The 27698-nt window shown below is 53.4% G+C and overlaps 1 protein-coding gene across 1 annotated transcript; it reads left to right on the top strand.

Moving 5' to 3' along the window:
• Positions 1–1691: 1691 nt before the first annotated feature.
• RGMA (repulsive guidance molecule BMP co-receptor a) lies at positions 1692–26710 on the top strand. Its single transcript, XM_030955196.1, has 4 exons — positions 1692–2001; positions 8909–9024; positions 20845–21356; positions 23544–26710. The coding sequence occupies exons 1-4, from the start codon at positions 1988–1990 to the stop codon at positions 24237–24239; spliced, it is 1338 nt and encodes a 445-aa protein (XP_030811056.1). The 5' UTR covers positions 1692–1987; the 3' UTR covers positions 24240–26710.
• Positions 26711–27698: the final 988 nt, after the last annotated feature.

The raw sequence follows: 27698 nt of genomic DNA, 5'->3' as shown, positions 1-27698 counted from the left end.
GAGTTCCCACGAATGCAGCTGTGCTTTGGTGGAGCCTCCCCACTCTGGGGCTCCTGGTTCCCAACAGGAACCGGGCTCAGCACCAATTTGCTGCCGCCGCAATGCTCTGCTGCTGTTACCAAGGCACCTCAGCGCCCCGTGCATTAGCATTCTTCTGTCTTGTGCTTTGTCTTCTCAGGGAAGCCCTTCCCCAGCACAGCCAAAGCTGCTGTGGTGGCGGTGGCAGTGCCCCCCCCAGCCAGCAGGGGCACAGTCCCTGAGAGCTGGGATTAGTAACGCTCCAGTGTACAGTATTTTACAGCCTGGGACTCGCGCCCGACCCACTGTGCACACCTGCAGGAAGGCCTGGCCTTGCCATCGCTTCTCCCCCCTCCTCTTTGTCTGCTGCATTCACTTGGGCTCCTCTGAACAAGCAGTTTACCTTCTCCCAGGCAGGGTCTGTGCCTGGTTTCCTGTCTGTGCAGCATCCCAAGCCTGACAGAAGCTGCTCTGTCTCTGCTGTGGTGTCCAGACACCAGAGTATCCAGAACTGAGGACTGATTTGCAAATAATTATTACGCAAGGAAGCCGTTCCTTCTATAACTGATAACTTATCTGGTATACATTAGGCTTTCCCCAGTCTTCTCTCTGTTCCTGCTTTAATAACTCATCCCCAAACACGTTGTTCCTTTGTCAGGACTATACACTCACTGTGCCCACATTTAAGAGAAAGCCCTCTTTGATGGCAAGGTTTCTGTAGCAGGGCTGTTTAGATTTGTTGTGATTAAGTCACATCCATTTTCTAATTTGTACCTTACACACACTCAAATCCCTCCTTAAGCCTGAGCTGTACAGGCACATTTTGTCTTCACTGCTGACTTAATCAAGCAGCGGAGAGCTGCTGTGTGCTCTCTGCAGTCGCTGTCTCTTGCACACAGAGGAGAAAGGGGAGAAAGAAACACTTTGCAAAGAGCTGCTATTATCCACGCGCTACGGCGACGGCATATTTAGTGTTTGTGGCTCTGGGGCTGCAGTAATTAATTGTGTGTCTGACACTTGGGTTGGCACAGCCCGGCACCCAGAGCTTTCCCATCGCCCTGGTACCCGTGCTTGCCAAAACCAGCTCCCACAGGCTTCTCACCAGGAGTGCTGGGGAGACTTGAGGGCGAGCTGCCACACTGCCCAGCTCTCAGCAATGCTGGGTGTGGGGCAGCTGGGGTGGGCAGCTACACTGAGGGGTTCTGAGAGCAGCCTGGGGTCTCCATCTCTTCCCCACCGCACAGTCCTGATGAGGGTCCTCCTCCCGCCCCCAGTCCCAGTCTTTGTCACCATCCCCCATCAACGGAAAGATGCTTTCAGCACCTACACACACCCCAGGGGCTGGACAGGGGGGTGCCCCCCAAACCCCACTTCCCCTTCATCTCCTCCTGCTGCAGGTGGAGCATCCCCGCCACTCCGGGAAAACCCTGAAACCTTTCTCCACGTCCCCCAGCCCGGTCTGCCTGCACACGGAGAGGGGGTGCTGGGGGTCGGGGGTGCTGCAGCGGAGACCGCCAGCCCCCCCTTCGCGAGGCTGCGCCTCCTTCCCTCGCTCCCTCCCTCCCTCCGCCGCTCCTTGCGAGCGACGCTGCTCGGCGTGTGCGGAGGGAAGGAGGGAGGAGGGAGAAGGGAAGGAGGGAGGAGGGAGGGGACCTCCCTATCTGGCTCTATCTCCTCGGCTGCCTCTCACATGCTCCGGGAGGGCGATGCGGCTCCCCGTGTCCCGCTGAGCGAGGCCGCCTGCACCCCGCCGGGGCTGCGCGCAGGGCGGGGGGCTGCCCGCGCCCCTCGGCCTCCAGCGCCCCGCCACCCCCGCTGAGACCCTTGGGGGCTTTTACTATTTTATTTCCTTTGGGTTTTATTTTATTTCGTCTTTTATTTTTGATTTATTTACCCCTCCTGGAAAAAAAAAGAATACAAAAAAAAGCCGCCGCTGCCTGCACCGACCCCCGCGGGGCTGGAGAGGCTGATGCGGCCGCCAAGGTAAGCGGGGAGGGGGCTGGGGACCCCCGGCCGCATGTCCCCCGGTTCCCTGCATGGCCCTTCCTCCTCCGGACCTGTTGAGGCTCCCGGGCCCCTCCTGGCTCCCCCTTTGCCCGGCCGGTTTTATAAAGAACCTGGATTCTTCCCGCTCCCCCTGCCCAGCGCTGCCTGCCCGGCTCGGCGCTAGCTGGCATGCATGAGGTTATTCATTTATCCTCCCTTCTGATGGTTGCCACTAAAGCTGCTCCCTGCTGCGCTAAGTCAGTCGAGTAATTCCTTGCAGAGCACTGATGAGAACTGTAAACATCCTCCCCAATATTTCCCCCTTTCCCTCAGATTGCTCATCCCGGGGCTGATCGCGGTTATCGAGACCGGAGCGGGGACACCAAGCTCTCGCTGGTTCCGAAGTGCTTGGGGGGTTTAGGAGCCCCGAGGGAGGAAGGCGGGGGGTGACAGCTGGGCAGATGTGGGACACGGCTGGGATGGGCACATCTGTGCGCAGGGAGAGGATGGGCAGCTGGAGTGCGGCAGGGAAGCGGGAGCGACTTCGTTCCTGATGTCCTGAGCCCGTAAATAGCCCAAAATCTCCTCCGGGAGACGGGGGGACAGAATAAAGCCTCCAAACAGGACAGGTCAAACGCACCAGGCAGAGCAGCCCCTGTCCGAGCTTCCACTCTGGGACATGCACGTTGCCCTTCCTAAAAATTACATATATTTATGGAAACCGGGCTGCGTTTGCAAGACAGGTGCTTTTTGTTGTGGTGGTGGTTGTGAGGCAGGAGATGAAAGTTTGGTGTTGTTTTGATGTGATTCTTGATTGCTGCCGGTTGGAGTAATTGCATCGCAATTGCTCAGAGGTAGAATCAATTTCCCCAAATTGAGATTTTAATGGGAGCTCGCAAGCTGCTGTTATGTCATGTGGTTTAAGGCGGCGTTGGATTGCATTTATTTTATAAACTGGATACTTTTGCAGGCGGCGCAGGGATAACAGCACCACCCAGTGGGGCCGCAGCCCCGGCCCAGCCCAATCCCAGTCCAGCCCAGTACCAGCCCAGTTCATCCCAGTCCCAGCTCAACTCCAACCCTGCCTTAGTCCCAGCTCAAACCCCAGCCCCAGTCCCAGCCTTAATCCCAGCCCAACCCTAACCCAGCCCGGCCCCGAGCCAGGCACGCCCGGGAGGACTCCTGGTGCCAACTCCACGATGCTCCCTCTTCACAAAAACTCCAATTTTCCTTTGCCAAAATACCCACAGAAGTGCTGGATTAAAGTTGTTCGGGTTTGGGGAGTTTTCCCCCCATAAGAAGGAATGTCTCTTTCTCAGATATTCGGGGCAAAGTTTTAAATCAGCTGAGGTCACTGTCGCTCAGTGTCTCACAAGTGAGAATGCAGGAAAGGCATCCTGTGTTGGGTTGTATTTCTGGCCCCTGCTGCTGCAAATTGACAGAAGGAGACCTGGCAAGGCTGATTGGGTTTCACAGAGCTTTTTCCAGAGGATCCTTCAAACAGCCCTTGCTCAAAGGGCTGCAGATGTAGGCTTGCAAACACTCGATGCCATCTCCCACCTTTAAATAGGATCGAGGAGATGTCCTTGGCTGACCTGTCAGTCAGAGGTGGGGAATTCGTGGGCTATGTTTGCACTTTCTCGAGATGTCAGGGGCTTTTAAAAGCAGCAGAGAAAGATTGTCCCATCACACAGACTGGCTTCTGTCTCTGCTGATAAGCACCCAGTTCTCTGCAATTCTTCTGGTGTCCCTGCCCATAGCAGGGGAATCAGAACTAGATGTTCTTTAAGGCCCCTTCCAACTCTAACCATTCTGTGATTCTCTGATTCTGATAATTTTTTTGGCAGTTCAGACTTAGCCATCTTTTCTGCTGAGCTGACATTTGGCCATTTGCACTTGCTCTGGGGAACCTCCCAGCCCATCTTCTGTTTTTGCTTAGAGGGGAGCCTAGACGTGAAGAAGATACACTACAGAGATATTGCTTGATATCTACCCCCAAAGAGGAGACTGGGCCAGGCAGACCAGCTCCCTGCAGAGAATGAAATATACAGCTGGTGAATTCCAGCCAGCCCTCCAAACACTGCCGAACAAGGGATGGTTACAAGTTTCCATGTGTGCGAATTAGGCCTGGCCCCCCCAGGGCTTTGCAAGTGAGGGAAAGGGAGAGACACAAATGAGTGTTAACAAGTCCAAAAACGAGAAGTCAATGTGATGAACTCTATTTGCCTTAAAATATCCCTGCTTGGTTTGTTTTCTGTCGTGGGTGAGACTGGAAGTTTTCCACCAGCCCATCTGCCCTTCCCCTTATACAGCCTGGCTGTTTTTCAGCATTTAGAGGTGATTTTTATGGCTGTGGGCTTGGAGCAGGCAATTTGAGGAGAGAAGTTACCCACTGTGACTTCAGTGGGGGTTGCTGATAATCAGTTAATCTGCAAGGATGCAGGTCAACAAAGACTTCTTACATTTCATTTACTGGTGGCACAAAGCTGTAATTTTTTTTTCCACCTTTCACAACTGGCCTCTTTTACGCAGCCAGGTTGGTGAGGCTGATGCTCACAGCTGTGGGAAGGAGGATTTAGATACACCAACAAACTCCTCTCTGCACTTTGCTACGCAGGAGTAGATCGCCCTTCAAAGCCCAGCTCTGTGCCATCCCCTCTGCCTGCCAAAGTTCAGTGCAGGGCACTAAGGAGATCCTGGGGGGACATTTTCCTGCTCTACCTGCAAGGAAACATTGGTAGGGAAGGGGGTTTAGATGCGCATTTGGCAGCTTGGAATGATGAGTAAAAGGAAGGTCTTTAAATTTAATTGCAGATATCAGAGGTGGCTGTTACTGCATAAAGATGTTGGGGTATTTTTGGTTCTTCTTATTCAGAGGGGTTTTTTTTTCTTTAGTAAGGGAATTGTTCCGTACACAAATGTTTGCTTTTATTTTCACAAACATTTTGGGATCAGTTGTCAAACCTCTCCAGGCAACAACTTGGGGGTTTCCGTTCCAAACTTCCTTTCTTCCTCCTTTAAGGAGCAGCTTGCTTTTTGCTGCTCACCCCAAACACGCACACATCCCTGCAGAGCATTTCAGGATTAGCTTCCTGCAGGAGTGATTATGGCTTATCCCAGACAAGCCATGAGTTGAGCACCATGTCCTGAGGCAGAGCAGGAGTGTGGAGATAGTGGTGTGAAAAGTGGCCACACAGAAAGTTCACGGGAGAGTCAGGAGCAGATCAGGAGCCCCGACATCCACTCCTCTAACTACTAGCTGCAGCCCTCAGAAATACCCATGTTTACTATTTTAGCCATATAATTACAGGTAGTGAATGATTCCATTAGGAAGGCTGGAAGGGCAGCCCTCATCTGCAAACCTCTGGCTTCAAATCAGCCACATTCACTCAGCCCCACTGAAGCCCACAGCCACGCAGGGCAGAGCAAAGGAAAGTTCAGCCCAGCTGGGTGTCCCACGGGAACTGAGACTCCTCCAGCATCCTGCAAACACCTCGGGGAAGGCTGTGATTTGCATGTCACCCCTCCACAATGACACCAAACACGGCAACAAGGTGCAGATGACCACGGAGGTGCCTGTGCCCCAGAGCTGAGCCGCTGCCGTGGTTGCATGTCAGCGGTGGGTGGTTTCCCACATTCTGTTTGCAAGGAGCATCAGGCGCAACCCCTGCCTGAACAGGGAGTTCTGCATGGGCTTGGAGAAGGAAAGAAGTTGGGGGAAATGCAGTAGCTCCACATTTGCAAGCCTAGATATCCCCATAAAGCAGGGCACAGATCTGAATTTCACACAGCCTCTGATTCAGTAGGCGATTTAAAGTCCAGAGCTTTGATTCAGCTAAACAGAAAGGTAAAGTTTATTTCAAAAACGTGTAAGGGGGAGCAGGATTTCAGAAACACACCTTATTTGGGGCCTTTTCCTCCCCGAAGTTACGGTTTGGACACATCTGTTGTTTTCTCCAGCGAAATCCGCTGCTTTGATCAGTGCCAAGAACAGCAATCCCATTTGCAATGCATGATGCAACGGAGCAAAATCAAGGAGAAATTTTTACAAACTGGAGCCAGGGGCATCCAACCGTTGCTTTATGGCAGCACAGTTTTCCCTACACCAGTGGCAGAATTTCCATCAAGGGTCTTATTTTAACTGTAATGCCTCAGACTGGATTCCAGGCTATCCTTGCAATGTGTCAGCCTGCCCCAAAACGGCAATACTAAAGTGGTGCTTTAGGTCAAACCATCAAAGCAGCCTCCCAGCAGCTATTTAACAGCTGGGTTTTAAAAGTTCGTAATTCAGATGGGTTTTTTTTTTAGTTAAACAGATCGTGTTAGATGTCATCAGGCAGGATAACAGCAGAAATTATGTTTTTTATTTTGAAATAAAAGCAAAAGTCGCATTGCAAGAGGAGAGGGTGGGAGCAAGAGGAAGGGATTTGAGGTCTGGAGCCCCATCCCCTGGATCTGCCCCCCTTCCCTGGGCTCTCCCCAGCTCACAGACCCTCTCTCTCCTCCCCCTAGGCCCCTTCCAGCTCCAGCTGCCTACACATCCCATCAGCAGGCATTTCTTCTTGGGTGGTAGGAGCAGCTGGCAGGGTTTGGACATATTTGCCCCTGTTTGACATCCCCCACAAAGAGGTGCTTCGAGTCGGCGTTCCTCCCACACTGCCTCTGCTACAGGTCTGGATCCGGCCTGCCAGCTTTCATCTCCTGCCCAGCTCTGCCCACTCTGGCAGCTCCTCTGCACACAGAGCTCCCTCTGACTTTAGTGGACACTGTCTGAGTGCAGCTCTAGGACCAGCAGGATCAGGACAGATATTCCGTTAGGCAGGCAAGGCCACAGGATTTTTGGATCCCATCTGGGTCCCAGATGGAAAAGCTGCAGTGTTTTAATTCCTGTTGCAGCCTGGATAAAGCCCTAGAGAAGCTTCTCCTTCATTTGGAGGCATGGGGTCTCACTCCCCTCATGGAGAAATAGATAGGTGTTAAAAGATATCTTTGCTTCTTGGATATTTATTCCCATCTCCTCTTCCTTCTTCTATGGGATATTTGTTGTACTGGATCACAAATTCAATCCATGACAGGAAGGAGATCACAAACTCTTATTAGAGATTTAAGCCACAGTCACTCAAAAAAGCATCCTTAAGGATGTTTATGAGCTAGAAGAGGAGATTTCCAAGAATAATTAGAAGAAATGTCAAGGAGTATCCCAACCTATACCAACCTGCAGGAGGAAAGAAGCATGGTCTTACAGAGCTGGGAGAAGGGTAGTGTAAAACAACCAGCATCCTTTTATTCTTTGCATAAGAACCCCAAAAGAAAGGAGATGAAACATCCGGATGGCAAGGGGACACGCCATCAAAGGAGAGCTAATGATCCAAAACAGGGAAGTCATTAAAGCCCACACTCGTGGGCACCCTCATTCAGAAGTGGTCTTAGTTCACTGTGGCTAAAACATCCCTCAAGGGGAATTTTTAAGAGATCCAAGCTAAGTGGATGCCTTCCTCCCGGCCTAGCCCTCTCATGGGTGGCACAGACCCCTGGGATGGTGGGGATGCACATCCAATCTGCTCACCTCCACACGATGTGGCATTGCGGAAGGGAGAAAAGAGCAGGAGCTTGAAGCCCAGCAGGCAAATGCCTGTGTGCTCCAAGCTGCTGTTCCATCTGATGGTCTGTGAGCAGGCAGGGCTCTCCCAGGGTTGGTGTCTGCCTGGGACTGCCCAGAGGGTCTCTAAGGGAGGCTTAAAAGTGAGACCCTGGGACAATCCTGCCAACACAATTAGTGAGGATTTTCCCCAGTGAACATCCAGGTCCGTAAGTGCAGAGGAGGCAGTGGTGGTGGCCCTGAGTGGGTTTAGGTATGGTTATTCATCTCCATCGGTCCTTGGTGGGCTGGCGGCTGGATTTGGGCACCTGACAGCCATGCCCCTATGTAAGGAGTGCCAGTCTATGATAAGGATCTATGAGAGTTGCTGTTTCTGAGTCACCTAGGGTTACTTCACCCTGCCAGTGCAGGTGCGGGTGAATGACCTGGAACTGTTGTGAAACTCTCACCTACCATGGTGCCAGGCTGGGAAGACATGGAGGAGCTCCATGTGCTGGGGGAACGCCATCCCCCAGCAGGCTGGAGACCTCAGTGTCGCTGTCACAACCCCTACCCCGCAACAGCTGCCTAAAGCCTCCCTGCCTCAGTTTCCCTCCTGTGCTGTACAACAGCCCGTTTACCCCAAACTGCTTAATTTTTTGGGAGCGAGATCCCAGGGCCAGGTTACCTTGTTCTTTGGATCAAAGGGCTCTTAGTAGGCCCATGAGAGAGGGGCAGGGAAGGGACAGTGTGTGTTGAGACCCGAAGAGGGGGGAGGAAGCCCCTCTCCCAAAGTGCCACCGAGCTGTGATGCTGGCACACATCCCGTTACCCATCCTGCGTGAGACCACCGCCACCCCTTCCCTGGGGGCACAGCAGAGCTTGGTGGCCCCATCACCTTCTCCAGCCCCCTCTCCGGGCTCTGCCCGGCTCTTTCTCCCCGCTCCTCCCAGCCGGGCTCCCATGGCCGCGGCCGCTCCCGCCCCTTCCCGCAGCATGGCCGGGGAGGCGGGCGCGCTCGGAGGAGGAGGCGCAGCGGAGGATGCAGGCATTGGGAGGCAGCGGGATGATTGATGGCTGGGGCTGGGTTGGAATGGGAGGGGACGGAGAGGAGGAGAAGAAGGAGAAAAAGTCTGTGTAATCTTTCAGTGCAGAGCCCGGAGCTGGGGCCGCCCGTGCCTGCCGCGCTCTGCGGAGCCATGCGGGGCTTTTGATTTCATTTTTTTCCCCCAAGTTCTTTCGACTGATTTATTTTTCCCTTTTTTCTCCCCTCTTCCTCTCTCCCCTTCTCCTTTTTTTTTTTTTCTTTTTAAACTCTTCTTCCAGGGAGAGGATAGTGGATAAAGCTCGAGCTGGATGGATGGGTATGGGGAGAGGGGCAGGATCCACAGCCCTGGGACTTTTCCAAATCCTCCCTGTCTTTCTCTGCATCTTCCCTTCAGGTAAGGAACAGCCTCTTTATTTTGCGGACTTTTTCCTTGTGTTTCTGGCAGCCCTTGGATCGCCGCCCCCGTTCCCCTGTCCCTGGGCCTCTTTCCCTCTCCCTCTCCTCGCAGCAGTTTGCCACATGTTTAAAATAAGCAAGTGGGGCTCGGTTTTGGTGCGTGCACCCCCAATTCCCCGTTCCCCAAGCCGTTGCGGTGGGTGTTTCTCCTTGACCTCATCTTCTTTGTCTCCCCGCTCCTCATCCCACAAGGAAGGAGATGGTGGAAATCAAAGCGGCGAAGGCAGCCGGGAGGAGGGAGGTGTTCCTGACAGCGCCAGGTTACCTCGTTCTGCCCTTCGCGGCTGCCGCCAAGGGAAGGGGGGACACCGGTGGGGTGACCCACGTATGAACACCCCCATCGGAAATTTCTGCCGTGAGAGCGGTGTGTGCTCCACGCTGCGAGCCCCCGCGGAGGGCAGAGCCGAGGAGCGGTCTCGGAGGGGCTCGGTTGGTGTTTGCGGTGTGATTTGGGGTCGGGGGGGGCCCGGGGGTCGCACGGCCCCGGCGGGGGGAGCGCGGCCGCGGGGCGCACCTGGGCGGGCGGGCGGGGGATGCGCGGGCGCTCCGGGCGGCCGCCCCTTGTCGCTCACCGCCGCACGGCTCTGGGGGCTCGGCAGCCTCGTTTGCTCGGAAAACTTGCCGTGGCTGGGCCGGGAGCTGTTGTGCTGTCCGAGGGCGGGATGGCAACCAAATGGTCCCGAGAGCATCGGCACCCCCGGGCCGGCCGCTCGCACCCGCCGCGGGGCTCGGCCCCCCCGCCGCCCCCGGCCCCGATGTTTGTATTGTGTCAGAAAAGGGGAGAATTTCAGAATTACAGCTGAAAACGCCATCTGTTTCCAATGAATCCCCCATAGTTTTTCACAATGTTTTTGGCAGATCTCTGCCTGCAAATTCCTTCAAGCCCTGAGTGCTTGTTTTTGTTGGGGGAGGGGAAACCCAGTCCACAGAGGCGGATTTGTTCCTTCCAAAACTCTCCAGTTTCTTTACCTCTTTTTTTTTTTTTTTTCACTTGCAAGGGAGAGCAAAAATTGAGAGAAAGCAGGAGGGCGATAGAAAAACTCTAAGGCTTAAATCGCCCTATCTCCCTTTTTATTTTTGTAAAACTTTCATTTAAAAAAAAAATTAAATTTATTAATTTTTAAATCTCCTCTGCCTTTCTTTTGCATAACCGTAGGTGAAGTAGTCTTGCACACACATGTAGGAAATAAATAAATAACTGCTTTACGCCCTTCCTCCCATCTTTGCCCTCTTCGCCCTCTTCCAGGAAGACCTTTTCAGCGCTGCCCTTAGCACTGAGGTGTCTCTCTGGATCCCACTCTTCCCATGAAACTTCCCAGCAGGCTGGACGCTGAACCCCCTGTTGTTTTTTGGGGTTTTTTTTTCTGGAAACTCTGGAGCTGCTCCCTTATGTGTTGCTTAACGCCCTTTTTGGAGCGGTTGAGTTGCAAAGCGTCGAGGCTGTGAGATTTACGGTGCAAGAAAGAACTTGATAGGAGATCTGGCTGGCTGCTTTGTTTGATTCTCCCTTCAGCAGTCAAATAAGGTGCAAAGAACTGGCAGAACGAGGCGATCCAGAGCCCGCGGGAGCGGGGCGCAGGCGGAGACGGGGCTCCCCGTGCCGTGGGCTGCGAGCAGGCTGGGGGCTTTTTAAAAGCTTTGTGGGTGGGAAGGTAGGGAAAAGGGGGGGTTTATTCCCTGCCATATCCTTTTTCCATATGCTTCCTGGGAATTTGTAGGTTCCTAGCAGGTTCCCAGCACCAAGGAGGCTGGGGGCTTTTTAAAAAGCTTTGTGGGTGGGAAGGTAGGTAAAAAGGGGGGATTTATTCCCCGCCATATCTTTTTTCCCTATGTTTCCTGGGAATTTGTGGGTTCCTTTGCAGCCCTCCTGGGAGCCCCAGGTGAGCAGGGCCGCTGGAGGCTGCCCAAGCGGGCGCTCGGCGTGTCAGATCAGTGCCTCGCCGAGTCCTGCCCTATTTATTTATTTGCTTAACCCCCCCCCACGCTCGCAGCCCGGGCTGGATTCCCACTTGTGCTGCTCTCGCACTGGTGGCTTTGCCCTGCTGCCTCCTGGGCAGCTCCACCACCCAGTGCCCTTGGGCTGGGTGCTCTGGCCGTAGGTCAGGGTGACCGTGAGGCAGCTGGGGAAGGAGGTCTGGGTGCAGAGCACGCCACTGTTTCCTTGGCAGAAATTCTCCTTGGAGCTTGTGCCAAGTCCCAGTGTTGGATGCTCATGGGTGCTCTCCCAGCTGAGACCCTGATCTCCTGGGTGAACCAAACCTGTGCCTCCCAGTACAAGCTGTGCTTAGTTTTCTTGCAAATCCTTTTGTACTTCCAGAATTCGGCCCTGGGTGTTTTTGCCCCAGGTGTAGCAGGCTCAGGTTTGCTTTGGCTTTCCCTGTTTGTTTCCAGCTTGGCTGTTTTGGCTGTAATACGCTTCTGCCTCCATAAAAATTTGGAGTTTTCTGCTCTTGGTCCATCCAAGCAGCACAAGTGGTTTCCAGATAAAGATCCAGCCTTATTGGAGGTGTATCAGGATAGTCAATAAATGGCTTTTGTCTCATCAGCAGGGAGGTGATGGCAGCATTAAGCCAAAACTGAGATAGTTTAGAGGCTAAAATAACCTCTACAGTGCTGTGAATATGGAGCCCATCCTGGGGAAGGTGGAGGCAGGGGAGGGACGCGCCTGTGCGGGATGTAGTCAGGGCAGAGAAGAAGGGAGGGATTCAAACGTAAACCTGGAAATATTTTGGCTTCCCTGTTTTGTTGCAAGCTTGGAGCTGGTCTCGTACTTGGAACAGGGAGTCCTCTGCCATTGCCAGCAAGGCACGTTGTGGGGCTGGAAGGAGGCGCCTTGTTTTTGTTGTAGATGGAGTGGATATGTTGCTGTTTTCCACAGAAAATCGTGGGATTCCTGGCCCTTGGTTACTGGGCACAAGGCAATGTTAAGAGTGACTTTGGGTTTATCATGGGAACAGTGGAGATTTCTTTCTCTGTGGCCTGGACAGCTGTGCTGAGTCGGATGTGCACATGAAAGTGCTCACAGGGCTGGGCAACCATAAAAACTTCCTGACCTGGGGGCTCTTCTTGGGCTGTGCCCTGACCTGCTGTCCCTGGAGAGCCAGGCTGCGGCCCCAGTGACAATGAGTTTTGTGGTCTCTCTTCTGGCTCCCTGATGGGCACATCCCATAAAGCATCCGTAGGCTCTGGCATGGCAGTGTGTGGCCCAAGCAAGCCCCTCCTCAGCCTGTCAGTCCTTCAGGGGATCCCACAGCCAAGCCCTACTGCTCCCAAGGGATAAGTGTTGGTGAGACCCTGAAAGAGGTCAAAGATGAGGGCTTTTGATCCCTCTGGATGAGTTTGATTTTGTCTGATTTGCTTTTCCTGTTGGAGTAGACACCAGACTTGGAGTAAGGGGGAGTGTAGGAAGCCAGGACCAAAAGAGCCTCAGGGTCCCAGGTGGTTTGAAGAGGGCTGAGGTGAGCTCAGGGCTGCTGTAATCCAGGAGTGATGTGTGCTGGGGTGACAGAGAAGGGGTTTTGGGGAGGATGGGGGTTGTGTGGAGATGCAGCTGTGGTGGGCAGGTGAGGGGTGCCCTGACCTGTGTCTGGCTGTCCTTGCAAATCCCGTCCTGATGCCACAGATCAGGAGTGAACTGTGCAGGCAGGGTCCTGCCTGACCGTGCACAGCATCCAGAGTGCACTTGTTAGAGGAGAGCTCCTAAATGCCTTTAAAAAGCTCTGTAGCCTGCACTTGGCAGCTACTGGGATGAAAAGAAGAGGATATTTATTCCCTTGTCTGTGAGCTCTCAAAATAACAGTGCGTTCGATTGTAGCCTCAAGATTGCTTTGCACTCAAGTGCAGCCCGGCTGAGTAAATCACTGCTCCACCAGCTGAAATTCCTGCAGCAAGGGGGAGAATTGAATTATAGCCAACTGCAAAACCAGATGCCATCCCCTTGATGAAGTCATTGGGCTCTCACTGCAGAGAACAAGCTGGCTCCGACACACACACAGCCCTGGTAGGCACAGACTGAGCCGCTCTGTCTGACGGCCTGGCCGTGGTGTGTGGGGTGGCCAGGGTCTCATGTACCCACAGCTGCAGGGACAGCAGGTCCTTCAGAAGGGTGTCGAGTCCCACTTGGTACTACATGAGCATCCAGAAGTGTTTGGCCGTTCAGTTCCCAGCAAGCAGAGCTGTCCCTGATGTACAGGTTTTATGGGTCAGGCAGAGAGCAAGCTTCACTTGAGGCCAAAGAATTTTCTCCTCCCTTGGTTTCCTCTCCTTCCTGGACAGCTGTTGACTTTGGTCCCCAAAGCCTTAGTAATGATCTATGGCATTTTGGGTTTTGGACAAGCTACCTTTTTCTCCTGCTGTGTGACACACTCCAGCTGGTCCTTTCTGAAATGACAAGGGCATGTGGCAGGACATGACTCCAAACTTTGCCAGCCCACAGTGATGACAAAGCATCACTGTGCTGGTATACAAGGGGGGGGCAGTGGGACTGGGGGAGTGGGTTCCAGTTAGAAAGTTACTTTTTCTTCTTAAATTTAAAACCTGAGTCCAGGAGAGGCAGCATTTAAAAATAAACAAACCTCTGAAGGTCTGTGGCTGTGAAAGATGAACAGACCCTGTGGCTTCCGTGGGGTATGAGCGATGGGGAGGGAATCTGGTGCTGGATGGGAGCCCAGCCTGCAGGAATGGATCCACAGGGTCCCCTGCATCCCCAGGTGGGGCTCCAGCATCAGTCAGGTGTCTCGATGGGCTTGTGGGGCTGCTGCCTTCCAGCCGGGCAGCTGCCACCCCACGCCCTGCGCAAGCCAACGCCTCCGATTGAGATGCCGCAATTTTTTGGCAGACATCTAATTGTATAAATTTGCCTCATCCAGATTTATGTGCTCCGGGCTTTTCTCCATCTCTTCGTTTTGTATCTCATTTACCTCTGCGTTTGAAGGGTTGAAATTTCACAAGAGCACAGCGGGGATGATTATTCCTAGAGGGAATCCACACCTGTGAGCAGAAAGCGTTTCCCTGCCAGCCCTGCCGCGGCCCGGGCGAGGGGGAGGAGGGCGAGGGACCCGCTGCCACACCTGGGGGGCCCCCAGGCGCTGGTGGGTGGCAGCGCTGCCTTCAAAGGCACCCTGGGAAAACAGCTTTGGCGTGGGGAGAGAGATGTCTGCTGGAAACCTGAAACACTCGGCAGTGGGGGTGGCTGGCAGAGGTGACCTTATCCAGGGACCGCTGCTCCAGAGGGATGGGACATGAATGGTGGTGGCTGAGGAGGAAAGTGAGGGTGATGCTTCATGCAGGGCATGAGAGTGCTAATTCACCTCTCTTCCCACGGTGCTCATCTTGGGTGAAAGCCTTAACATCCTTCAGTGTCCTCGTCTCTAAACTGGACCGTTTACCTGAGGAAATTTACCAGCTCTTGGGAGCTGTTGGTGAAAGTCTCCGGGTGCACTCCCAACGGGGAGAGTCAGGTGTGCAGCCCCAGAACGGGTTCCTAGCCTGCAGCACCCTGTGCTGCTGAGAGCCAGCTTTGTTAGTGCCCTTCTGCAGATGAAGAATCAGAGATCACTGCCTTATCACTTCCCTCCCTGCTCATCCTCCATCCACCAGCTCGTGGAGGAGTAAAACCTGCATCCTCTGAACCGCCCACTGGCACCGCTTCCTCTGAGCAGGCAAAACCTCAACGGCTGAGGCAGAGGCAGCACTAAGGCCCAAATCCCAGGAGGAAGATTGAAGAGCAAAGTCTGTGATTGTTTTGCTGGTAGTTCTCAGAGCAGCACAGCCCTGGCTGGCGGCTCCATGGGTGGTTCCCTCTCCCATGGTGTCTGCTCACCCTTCTCCCTGCTCATGGATGCTGAGGTGAGCCTGGAGGAGCAGTGCTGGCTGGGGGCTGGGAGAGCTGCCTTGGCTGGCGCGGAGCATGCCGGGTCAGCCGTAAGCCGAGTCTGGAGCCAAAAGAGCTGACTAAGTGACAGCAGCGATCAAGGGCTCCTTCGGCGGCGTGCAGCAGTTTGTGCTGGAGCTGGTGAAGACACTGACTCTGCTGGTTTCCTGCCTGTACTTGCCCCGTGTCTCTGTGATGTCTGCAGAGGAGAGATGGGGGGCCGTGAACTCGGTGCTGAGGACACAAAGGAGGTGGCCATGGCAGGTCCTGTGGATGATTTAGTGATTGACATGGGCTGAAACGAGAAAAATGCTTCTGTGTCCCTCTTCTGACTTCAAGGAGCTGGTTTCTCCTTCCCCCAGCATCCTCTTGAGCAAGACTGGGTTAAAGGAAGCTGCATGGTTTGAGGTGAACTCTGGGGTACATCTAGAATCACTTTCATCGTACACAAAGTAGGGCCTTTGCCTGGATTTAGTGCATTTGCTGCTTTTGCCAGTGGAAATGAGCACATATCCTCGGCCCCAGTGTGGAAGGTGGCCCCTCCGAGCCAACCTCCCCATGCACACCCTTGCAAAATATGAGCCCCAGCTCTTTAAGAGAGTCAGGTTTATTTTTCTCCTTCAGTCCCCTCCTCCTGGTCCTCCCCCCACTTCAGTGCAACTGAAACCTGATCTAATCCCTTTGCACATGGGTAATTTATTGGTCTATTGGGCTTTTCTTGATGGCAAATTGCATTGTCTTTCTTCCTGGGTTGAGGCTTTGGAGCAGTTTGCTGCATTCCTGCAGCCCTTTTCTCAGGGCTGATCTTTCACACCCCCTCTGAGCACAGTCAAATCAGTTTTATTGGGCCTCTTTGTTATGCAAACAAGGCAATAATAACCAGGCTATTATTCTGCAAGATTGTGCTTGATTAACAGTTCAAAGGAGGTCGCTGGAAGAGCCCGGCGCTGCCTTCCCGCACAAATCCTTTCACCAAGGCTGGGTCAGGTGGCCCTTGGGTCTCGCTCGCCCCGCGGTGCCCCGTGGGGTGCGGGAGAGCTGTCCCTGCCCGTGACATCCCATCCATCAGGGCTGCCCCGAATCGCTCCTTTCTCTCCCTGGTGTGACAAGGCGCCGGCCGATCCGTGTCATAAAATAGAATCACACAATGATTTGGGTTGGAAGGGGCTTTTAAAGGTCACCCCGTCCAACCCCCCTTCCATGGGCAGGGACTTCTTGAATGTGTCCGGGGATGGGGCACCCACCATCTCTCTGGGTAACCTATGCCAGTGTCTCAGCACCCTAATTGTAAAAAATTCCTTCTTTGTATATAATCTCACGACCCTCATGGGCATTAAGGTGTGGGTCCAGCATGGCCACCATGAGGAATGGCTCATGGGGACACCCCCTGGGACAGGAGCAGCACAAGGGGCTGGATACAAAGCACAGTGTTCATTCCCTCAGTTTTTGTTGGGGACTCCTGATACCTTGCTGGAAGCAATCCCTTGTGCCGTGTTTCTAAGGAGAAATGTGATTTATATTTTTTTAACACTTTTGGGTTCGTTTTCGTGCTGGTGGTGACTGCTGTCTGCCTGTGAGCAGAGCAGCCCACATCTCCTTGAAGCTGGCAGATGTTGCTGGTATTTAGCACCTTGGAGAATCGTGCCTTTCCTATTGAGGTGTCAGCATAAATATGTTTATTTAGATTACTTAAATAAATATGTGTTTAGGAGCCTAAGTCTGGGTGCTCAGATCTGAGGCCAAAGGTAATTACGTTTTACTGTGTTCTCCAAAAAGGCCCTTCACTGCATGTGTGAGGCTTGCACATCTACACTTCAATCCATGTATTTGGAAAAACGCGGGATGATGTATTTGCATCACATGTGGGTGATGAAATACTTTCCAGCCCGTTAGGAACCAAGAGGATATTAAAAAACATTGCTTAGCAGTGAACACTTTAAAATTAACAGGTCTGGTGAACGTGCATTCAGGAGTCTTAAAAGAATTGGCTTTTGCTTTCAGAAATTAATTTCCAGTAATTCTCTTTGTTACAGGAATTACAGGAGAACAGATTAAATGTTGATTTTGTGCTAGTTTTCTGTAAGAGCCTGATTTGGGTAAATGAAACCCAGGTTACTTGACACCCGCTGTAGGGAGAATAGGGGGGCACTGATAATTAAAAGCTGTTAAAGTTAGATGTGTGCATATGTTTGAACACTTAATTTGACATCAGGTAATGCAATGTACTGATGATGAGGGCATCTGATACCCCAGAGCCCTGAGTGTATGTTTGGTGGTCCATGGGATGTTTAATGGAGAACCAGGACTTTCCAAACCAGGAGCTCAGGAAAAGGTCACAATTCATTCATTGCCTGCTCAATGGGATGTCCTGGTTAAAGGGCTGACCTCGGGAGAGTTGTGAGCGTGTTTTTATCCCCGTGTCCTGTCGGGGTGGTAGTTTGTGCAGGAAACAAGGCTGCTGGAGGGAGATCTGATGGTGGGGCCGGGCAAACACCTTCCAGCGAGAACTTAAAAGTGCAAACCGTTTAGCTTATCTGGAGGATTGACAGGGGACTTGATTGCAGTGTGTAAATATCTTTGTGGGAAACACACTCGTCACTAACGGACCTTTTACTGCTTTAGAGAAAATCGCTGGTTCTTTTTATGTCCTTACAATGAAGTCAGATAAAATCCACTTAGAACCAAGACCCGTGTTTTGTGAAGGTGATAAACTCCCGAAACAGCCTGCCCAGGAACGGGATGGCTTTTCAGTGGGCACAGACCTTATGGGAAGTGTCCCTGAACAGACGGGGGATATGGGAGGGGTCTGTCCTAGTCCAGGTGCTTTTCTGGTTTTTTTTTCTGGCTTTAGCTTTCTGAAACCGTCGGTTTCAAGATAACAAAGGAAATTTTGTTCTCTGGTTTGAGTGGCACCTTTCAAGGCCTTGAAAGAAGATCGTGGGGAGGGTTGGGAGGTGGCTTGGAGGGGTTGAAGTCACCTGTGTGTGAGATGAAGGCTGCTCTGCCGTGGACGAGAAATCACCCAGACTTGGGGATGTCTCACAGATCCCAGGAGAGCCTTGCTGGGTTCCTGCTTGAGAGGGATTTGTTTCCATGCTAAGTCATCTGTGGTTGAAAAACAGAACCATTGTGAGTCGATGGAAAATAGATTATGCGAAATTGAATAAACATCGTTTCTTGGCCAGGGTACAAATGAGCCTGCACCACTGTGCCAAAGCTGCTGCCAGAGGGGACGAGGCAAGGCTGCTTGGGAGGGGTGAGGGTCGTGTTTGCTTTCTTGCACAGCCTTTGTCAGCTGTGCTCCCTCGCCAGCAGCATGAGGGGTTTGCCATGAGGATGGCTGGGGAGGTGTCCATGGAAAGGCCAGGCACACACAGGCCCTGCTCACACAGAGCTGGGGCACCTGGATTGGGAGATCTGGCCTTATATGGGGCCCTGAGCGAAACAGCCAGAAGGGGCTCGGTGCCAAAAAGTGCAGCGATAACATCGCAGAGCAGAACGCTCCCCCTTCAGGCGCAGGGAGGAAGGAGATGGGCTTCCCTGCCCTCCCTTCGGTTGGGGTTTTTTAATTCAGGACCTTATAAAGTCATGTGTGACCCCGGGCAGGGCAGCAGTGGGGGATGTTCAGCAGCAGGATGTGCCCGGCACTGGGTGTTGGGGGGCTGTTCAGCAGGGCCCTCTTTGTCCAGTCTGCATCTCCTCATCCAAGCGAGTGAAGCAAGTCCTTAAAGAGCAGGAGGCATGGGTTTGTTCCTGCTAAAAAAATCCTCTCTACACAGCAGCTGAAGGGCTGGAGCAGGCAAAGTGCTCTGCAAGCTGCTCCCTGCATGGGATGCTTTGTGTAGTGCATCCTGGTGCCTTGCTGAGCTGTGGGGTGTGTGGCTCCTTCGTGTCCAGGGATGTGTCCTCCAGCTTCTCCTGGGGCTGTGTGGGCAGGTCGGGCTGCAGTGACAGCACCTTCTGCCACCGGAACCCCAAGGCATCCTCAAGCTGCACATTAGCATAACAACTAGGAGAGCAATGACTTTAATTGCCTGATGCCACAAGGGTTTGGGATAACCAGCAGTGGTGGCACTGGTCACACTCCTGCCATGCTGTTTTGACTCCCGCCTTCCATTATGACAGTCCTGGAAAACCACACTCCTGGGATGAACAAGAGAGGGGTGTGAAATAATAAATATCTTTAAATTTGACCCATACATGCAGAAGAATAAGCCCATGTCCCAGGTCAGAACCTTGTTGTTGAGTCACCTCTGGTCAATGATGAGTTAAAGGCTTTCCACAGAGCTTCTTGCAGGTTTAAGTGGGATGCTGCCAAGACCAAACAGCTCCCGGGTTCTCAGTGCTGTTGCTAGCATCTGAGTTTATTAAACATGAATTTTAAAACTGTGAGGAACCTGTCACCATTTCCTATTTGCACTTCAGTCTTCTTCAAAACAGAGAGGAGACTGGCTTGTTTCTCATGGCCGAACTGCTCAGTGTTTTATAGTCTTAAGTCTCCCTTTCTGATTTTCCAGCACCAACTCTGTTTAGGTTTCCAGCACTGTGATGTTTAAAACTCAAACATACTGTTTTCCCTGAAACAATACTGGGTTTTGTAACTTTCTTTCTAAACAAATCTGAGATACTTTTGGCACGGATGCCCTGCCAGGCTCCTTCTAAACAAGCCCCAAGACAGGAATATATGGGTACGCCTGCAAAAGGCACCATGAAAGCATCTGGAAATGGTGGGGCTTGTCTTCTCCTCCTCCTGCTGCCTTTTCTGCCTGAGCCCATCCTGTTTCCAAGCGCTCCGAGGGGGTCGATTAAGAGGAGAGGAAGGAAAATGCCATGAATTATAAGTAGTGTGAGCCTGGGTTCACCCAGCAAGACTCCAGATTGGCAGGGGCAGAGCAGCGTCTGCGACATTCAGCGATGGCCATGTGCTTTTCGCACAGCTGCTTTCAAGTCTGCTCCAGGGAAGCCACACTGCCCCAGGGAGCAGACGTTGTGTGTGGGGGGAAGAAGCAGGATCTGAATTTTCTTTGCCTTCCTCTGTCTTGCCAGGAAGCACCAGGGCTGCGGCTGAGCCCGGCAAAGGCCCTGCAGCCTCTGGCTTTGCCTCCGCCTGGGCAGCGCACGGCGGGTGGGAAGGGAAGGGAAGGCGGGGGCTCGCTGGCATCCCCGCACCTGCTGTGCCGGTTTTTCTCCTCCACCTCTTGTTCTCTCTCAGCGGGCCGTGGTGGGGAACGGGCTCCCAGGGCTGGGCAGAGCTGCACAGATGTCAAGAAAGAGGTTTTTTGGCCACCTGTTTCTTTACAGAGGCTCAGGGACAAGCGCTGCAGCGTCACTGCTGTGGCGCTGGTGATGGTGGATGGCCTCTGGCTGTGCTGCAGGGTGGGTCATGGCACTGGTCCTGCTCTAACCTGGGAGCAGTGCTTGTGGCGCTGCTTTGTTTTCCAAGCCTGTGAAGGAGGAAAAGGGAGAGAGCTTTGTGCTGGTAGAGATCAGTCTGGACACAGTGCCAAGTAACTCACGCAGCACAAAGCTTAGAATGTCAAACCCTAAAAGGGCATTAAAAACCCCATTGCATTAATGATCCTCCCTCATCACTGCTTATGAATATATCCCATTCTTCCACACCATGGTTTCCCCCCATGATCATTCATCTAAAGGCTGCATGTTCTTTCCCATTTTGGCTTCAATTGGGGCAGATCCTGTTGGTTTCTTTGGCTTTGATGCATGAGAGTTGGGTCATGTGAGAGGGTCACGTCTGGTGAGCGAGGCCCCGTCACGCGGCCGGGCCGGTGTCATGAGTTTGGGCAGCGGGAGGAGGACGTGGCCTCTGGACGGCCTAGAGTTGGGCAAGCCAACACTGACCCCCTTGTGTCTGTTGCCCTCCCACAGTGACATCTCCATGCAAGATCCTCAAGTGCAACTCTGAGTTCTGGGCGGCCACGTCGGGCTCGCACCACCTGGGCGCGGAGGAGGCGCCCGAGTTCTGCACGGCGCTGCGGGCCTACGCGCACTGCACGCGCCGCACCGCCCGCACCTGCAGGGGAGACCTGGCCTACCACTCGGCCGTGCATGGCATAGACGATCTCATGGTGCAGCACAACTGCTCCAAGGATGGCCCCACGTCCCAGCCCCGCCTCCGGACATTGCCCCCCGGGGACAGCCAGGAGCGCTCCGACAGCCCCGAGATCTGCCACTACGAGAAGAGCTTCCACAAGCACTCGGCCGCCCCCAACTACACCCACTGCGGGCTCTTTGGGGACCCCCACCTCAGGACTTTCACGGACACTTTCCAGACCTGCAAGGTGCAGGGGGCTTGGCCGCTCATAGACAATAACTACCTGAACGTGCAGGTCACCAACACGCCCGTGCTGCCCGGCTCCTCGGCCACCGCCACCAGCAAGGTGAGCCTTGTCCCCCTGGGCAGAAAGGCTTCAGAGCAGCCTTTCTTTCCTCCGTGTCTTCCCCCTTTTCCACATCTCCTTGGGGAGGGTAAGACAGAGCATGAGCTCCTCTGAATTCGAATGTTTGGCCCTCAATATCAGATGTCCATCCTTCTTTTGTCCCCAGCCTGAAATGTGGTTCTTGTTGAGCACATCCAGCCCCATCACAGCAGGCTGCACCTCAGGGGGCCTTCATGGCCAAGCCAGGTATTGCTAATGAAGAGGACTCCCACCTTGGGATTGCTGTGAACAGCCACATCAGGAATGATGCTGGCACCTCTTGGGGCACCCCCAAGGCCCAAGCAAACCCAGGACTGCCCTTCAGGGAGGCTCCAGCTTGCAGGAAAAGCCTGGAGGGAGCTGAGCTCCTCACTCTGCCTTCCCCTCTACCCAGGCTTGTAATTGTCTCTGCGGTTTGCAGCCAAGTGAAGACATATTGTGGGGAACAGTCTGTTCTGGAGGTGCTTTATAGACTAAATAAACGTCCTGAAGGTACAAGGCAAACACAGAGAGCCCAAGTGAATCTGTGCTGCTGTGATACAGCAGGACTTGTGTGCCACAGCCTCAGCTTCAGGAGGGACCTGGAGCTGAGGAACTGATGTGCCGCCCCTGGTGCACAAGCTCTAAAGCTAACAGGGCACTTTTTGTGCTAAAGAAAGAGGGAGGCTCAGCAGGAGGCATGCTCTTGCATTTGGAAAATGTTCTTGCTCACCATGTCTGGGAGCTCTGCTTCTCCCTGTGTGTGGGGAGGGGAGGGAAGCATGTTAAGGACAGGGGCTGCTTCTCTGCTCTGGATGTCCCCCCTTTATCCTGAGCTGGAACTGGCACTGAGGTTCTGACCCCTCCCAGATAAACCCCCTTAATGATACTCTGATGTCCTTACCTGCTAAAACGCATCAAAACCTGCTGAAGCTGGCAAGGAAGTCTGGCTTGAGGAAAGTGATCCTTAAGGATCCCAGGACCTGCTGGGATCGCAGGATCACCATCTTAATTGAGCCTTTTCTCTTGTTATCTGCCTCAGAGGCTTGTGGTGAGTAGGGATTAGTCATGAGATCTGCAGCATGAGCTGTGGGAAGCACTGCTGTGGGCACCGTGCTGCTGGAAACGATGGGAGCACTCAGTCCTTGGGGCTCTGTGTGTTCTCTGCTCTCTTCTCCAGCCCCACCCCACTCTGGCCAGGTCTCAGTCTCCCCCTTCACAGGGCCCACGTGGCAGGAGGTCCCCTTTGCCTCTTCTCCCTCATGGGCAGAAAGGTGCAAGAGCAACTCTGCAAGAGCTGAGAGGAAGCGTAGTTTGTACTGTTTGTACATGCAAATTCTACTCATTTTCCTCCCCAGGTCTTCCCTCCAAAAGCCAGGCCAGCAAGGGAAGAGCAAGCACAGGGAGGTCCTTCCTCTGGAAGGGGCCTGTGTTTGAGCCCAGCCAGGGGTGAGGAGGCATGTTGGGCTGTGTTTGTGTCATAGAATCACGGAATCATTAAGGCTGGGAAAAACCCCTTAAGATCGAGTTCAGCCATTAACCCAGCAGTGCCAAGGCCACCCCAAAGTCACCCCCAGAAGGGCCACCCCACAGGAGCAGGCTGAGCACATGTGTGCCTGTGGGGCTGAGATGGAGCAGGAACATGTTTGAGGGCCCATGGGAGAAATCCTGTTGGTCTGCAGTTGGTTAGGGAAACAAATTGGTCCAGCCCTTGGGATGTAAATGTCATGGGAGTCAGAAGAGAAGCTCCACCGCCTCCAAGGGAGTCAGGGCTCATCCCTGCTGCCATCTGCCAGCCCTGGAGGCGAGGCAGTGCTGCGTGCACGGGCATGGTGCCACAGGCCTGTGAGCAGGGATGCTCCACCCAGCTCCAGCTGCAAGGAAGCTCCTCTGCTGGGCCTGGAGATAACAGGCAGATCCAGGTGGTGCATTCAGTCAAGCCTCTGGGTCTTGGATCTCTACACAAGTGTCTTCACCCTTTGGCTGGAGCAGGATCACCATGTGTGGGAGGCTGAAAGTCAGTGCCACTTCTTAGGATGAAGCACTGAGAGAATGAAGGTCACAATCCTGTCTGGAGTGAGCATCCAGCCCTTCCACCTCCCACCCCACTGCTGGGTGCTCTCAGGTGGTCATCACTGGCTGTAACCATGCTCCTTTCCTCCCCCACAGCTCACCATCATCTTCAAGAGCTTCCAGGAGTGTGTGGATCAGAAGGTGTACCAGGCAGAGATGGACGAGCTCCCCGCCGCCTTCGTTGATGGCTCCAAGAACGGAGGGGACAAGCACGGAGCCAACAGCCTGAAGATCACAGAGAAGGTGTCGGGCCAGCACATCGAGATCCAGGCCAAGTACATCGGCACCACCATCGTGGTGAGGCAGGTGGGCCGCTACCTCACCTTCGCCGTGCGCATGCCGGAGGAGGTGGTCAACGCCGTGGAGGACAGGGACAGCCAGGGCCTCTACCTGTGCCTCCGTGGCTGTCCAGCCAACCAGCAGATTGACTTCCAGGCCGTCCGCTCGGCCCAGGCCACAGAGGGCCGTGCCCGGAGGAAGGGGCCCAGCCTGCCCGCCCCGCCCGAGGCCTTCACCTACGAGACAGCCACAGCCAAGTGCAGGGAGAAGCTGCCCGTGGAGGACCTCTACTTCCAGTCCTGTGTCTTTGACCTCCTCACCACCGGGGATGTCAACTTCATGCTGGCTGCTTACTATGCCTTTGAGGACGTGAAGATGCTTCACTCCAACAAGGACAAGCTGCACCTCTATGAAAGGACACGGGTGCTGAGCCCGGGCAACACGGCGCCCACGGCAACACATCCCGCCCTCTGGGTAGCACTGCTGTGTTTGTGTTGGTTGTGCTTGTTATAGAGGTTTGCTCCTTCACACCTTGGAGAGAAGGGAAAGGGGAGCAGGAGGCAGCCAGACATGAGATGCAAGTGTTGGAAAACGAGAGGTTGGACATCAGAGCCACGTGGGTTGTCCTCAACTCAGTCTCTCTCTTGGTGCAAGTCCTCCACCTTCCCAGCTCTTGCCTGGGAGGAATGTGCTGCCGGTGGGACCAGTCAGGAGTTTTTGCTGGACTTGTACCTTGTCTGGACCTTGCTCACTTCCCCCTCCTCCTGCTGCCATTCGAGGGGGTGCTGGGGAGCCCTTGTAGCTACTCTGCTTGTAGCACTCCCCTGGTCCCAGCCGTGCACGTGGTGACTGTGACACTGGCATGTGTGAACGTGGCTTTGTCTTCAGAGAGCAGAGCCCACGAGGAGGGCATGGAGCAGTGAGACAGGACCAGCACAGCAGGGCAGGATGTCCTGCTCACCGGGGCTGGGCTCTGCTTTTCCTGCTCTGCCCACAGCCCTGCTGTTGCAGAAGGTGGTGCAAGGGGCCCAAATGGTGGGCAGTGATCCCACGCTTGCTTGTCTGGTGGTGCCAGGCACCTTCTGGGTGGAAGGAGGACACGTTCCTCAAGCCTTGGCCTGCATTTTTTGTGGTTCAAAGGCATATCCCCTCTTTTAGCCAGTTCATCTGGCTGATTCACTCAGTAGTTTGACTCCTGTCTCCCTTGTCTCTGCCTGGACCCACCGTGGACTCTTGATGGCAACGGGAGAAACCTGGCCAGTATTCAAGGGGTTTCTGCAACTTCTGCCCAGCATTGGATGAGTTCCTCACACCGTTCACTCCCTGGTCCCCTGAAACTGGCAGCAGGGTGGCTGCCCAGTGGGAGACCCAACTGCACCTCCCTCCAGCCCCTCCCTGCCTGGCCCAGCCCTGGGATGGAGCAGGAGCGTGGTGCTCTTTATTTTTGCTGCTAGGTCTCTGCTCTGCTCCCCATCCTGGGGCCGCGACTTGCAACCCCATTGCAGACCAGTTGCACCTTAAGCCCTTTAGGGCTTGAATCAGAAATGGGGCAATGTCAGAATTCAGCCAGGAGACGGGATGCAGCAGAGGACCCCCCCAGCTGCCTCCAGATGTCTGTTCCCTGCCTCGAAACCATCCATAATCTCCTTCCCCCCACCATGTAGTGCTGCCCGTCTCCTCCACTCAGTGTTCCTCTGTGGTTCACCCCGTGGCTCACTGAACAAACATCGAGACCACCTTTGGTCTGCGCCTTTAAGACCTCCTGGTGGGTTTCCCCCGCCTTTCGTCAGGGGGAAGTTCTCAGAAACAAGCCCCAAAACACGTGTCACACTTGGGGGCACCTCCTGCTCTCAAAAGGGAGGTCTCTGGGCGTGATGAGACAAGCTAGCACCAAAAGAGGTGGGAACAGGCTTGGTTTGGCAGTCTGAACTGGTGCCAAGAGGCAGCCTGGTGTAAATACTGAACATGACTATTCATTGTGTCCTTACAGCTCTAGAGCTCCATTTGTAAAGCAGCAGAGAAATGCAAACTTGTGTTAATTGATGTAATTTATATTGTCTCTTTAATATATAGAGCCCTGGCATTGATCTCGTGTGACTGTACAGATGAAAAGATGTAATTGGTTTTTAAATGTTTAAGGAAAGAAAAGAAACAAAAAGATGTGTTTACTACTTTGCTCCTTGCTTTGTTTGCTGATGCCCCAGATACTCTGTTTAGGGAGATTTTGAAATAAGGATATCACAGTTTGGAGGTGCTGAGGGGAGCAGCCACTGGACCACAGCACTGGACAGTTTCATTTCCCAATGCACTAATGCTCAGCCAGGCTGATTTGGACTTTCTGTTCCCTTTGTTCTAGAGAAAACAAATTTTCATCTTCCCTAGAAGTTTAAACCCCACCTTTTAAAATACAAAATGTGTCTCTGGGCAAAGAAGAGGTTTATCCCACAGCTAAATGCAGCTGTGCACAGCCTCCCTCTGAGCGCACAGTGCTGCTTGAAAGCTGCCTGAGCTGGCCCAGCCACAGTGTGCCAACAGGTCAATAATTCCCTTGAGAGCTCCCCTTCCTATAAAACAATCACCCCACAGCATGGCACGCTGTGGTTTAGGAAAGTCTGGTTATGGCTTGGCTCATTCCCTCTGTCCAGGTGGGTGCTCCAGTGGTGGCTGATGGTGTGAGGTGGTTGTTGGGGTATCCCTGTTTTAGAAGCAAACAGTGAAGCACTTTATTTTGGTTGTGTTTGACCCAGTTCTGGTTAAAGGTGAAGTGTGGCCAAGAAGGACCCGATACTTGGAAACAAACAAAACAAAAAAAAAAAAAAAACATAGGCAAAGGGGGGACATGCTGAAAATGCCTCCCCAGCTCCTCCCTGTGCTGAGACCCACGGGAGTGTCACCGCCTGTAAATACTGTAAATTATTTATTGAGAGAAACACAAGTAAAGTTTGAGGTTTTTTTGACAATAAACGAGTGGGTCTCGCTTTGTTCCCCGTGTGTGTTGTGTGGTGCTGTTCCCCACTCAGGATGAAGTGTTGCCCCATTTCTGCACTCACTCCAAAGCAGCTTTTCTTCTGCCTGAAGGACCCTCTGACAGCTCATTCCTGTCCTGAATCCTACTGAGAATTTCACTCTGGAGTTCAATTTATCTACAGCCAAATGAGAAAATTAAAAAGGGGTGGGGGTGAAAATATAGGTAATAAACCATTAGAGCCTTGCCTCACTGGGAAGGGAGGTGTGCAGCAATGGAGTCCAGGTGGGTACCACCACCCCTCCCTGCTCACCACAGCAGATCGGGGTGTACATCCCAGTAATGGCAATTCCTCCCTTTGTTGGGCAGCTCTCCTGTCCCAGCTGGGTTTGTTGCTGCCCTCTAATGAGGAAAAACAAAATTGCATTTTTTTTCCTGTTAAATTTTCTGGTTTTGAAATCTGAAGGGACCCATTGTCCCAGCAGCTGGGGACAGGGAGATGCTGAGGGCAGGTGGGACACCCACAGCAGCTCAGAACACACATTATTTGGGTGAATCCATGCAGTGATGCCCAGCACCAGAGATGTGATTGACATCTGGCCTTGCCCTCCTTCAAAGCCCAGAGAATCTCATCCTTCAATGAGAGCTTGGGTTTAGCCATATGAAATTACTAAACCTGAAATGGCTTAATCTGAAAATTCATCTACAAAGTGCCCAGAGTGCAGAGGCCAGGGGTTTCCCTCACTGACTGTTCTGCCAAGAGATCACCAGTGGTGCCCTGCTGTCCAGCCTGGGACAGTGAGCAGGCAGCCCCTGCGTGTCCCAGTGGGACAAAGTGCTGATGTGACCCCCGAGGCACAAGGATGCCCATCCCCATTAAACACACAAGGCAGCAGAGTATCCCCAGGAGGTAACTGAGGATGTACAGGGACATTGGTGGTGGCTTTGTGGCACATGGGAGAGGTTCAAATTGCTCTCCAGACCATGTTCAGGGCTGGTGAGGGGGC

The sequence above is a fragment of the Camarhynchus parvulus genome, chromosome 10 (genome assembly GCF_901933205.1).
Source record: "Camarhynchus parvulus chromosome 10, STF_HiC, whole genome shotgun sequence".
In the NCBI taxonomy this organism is placed as follows: Eukaryota; Metazoa; Chordata; class Aves; order Passeriformes; family Thraupidae; genus Camarhynchus; species Camarhynchus parvulus.
The sequence above is the reverse complement of the archived record's forward strand: the minus strand, read 5'-3'. Positions and strand labels throughout refer to the sequence as shown.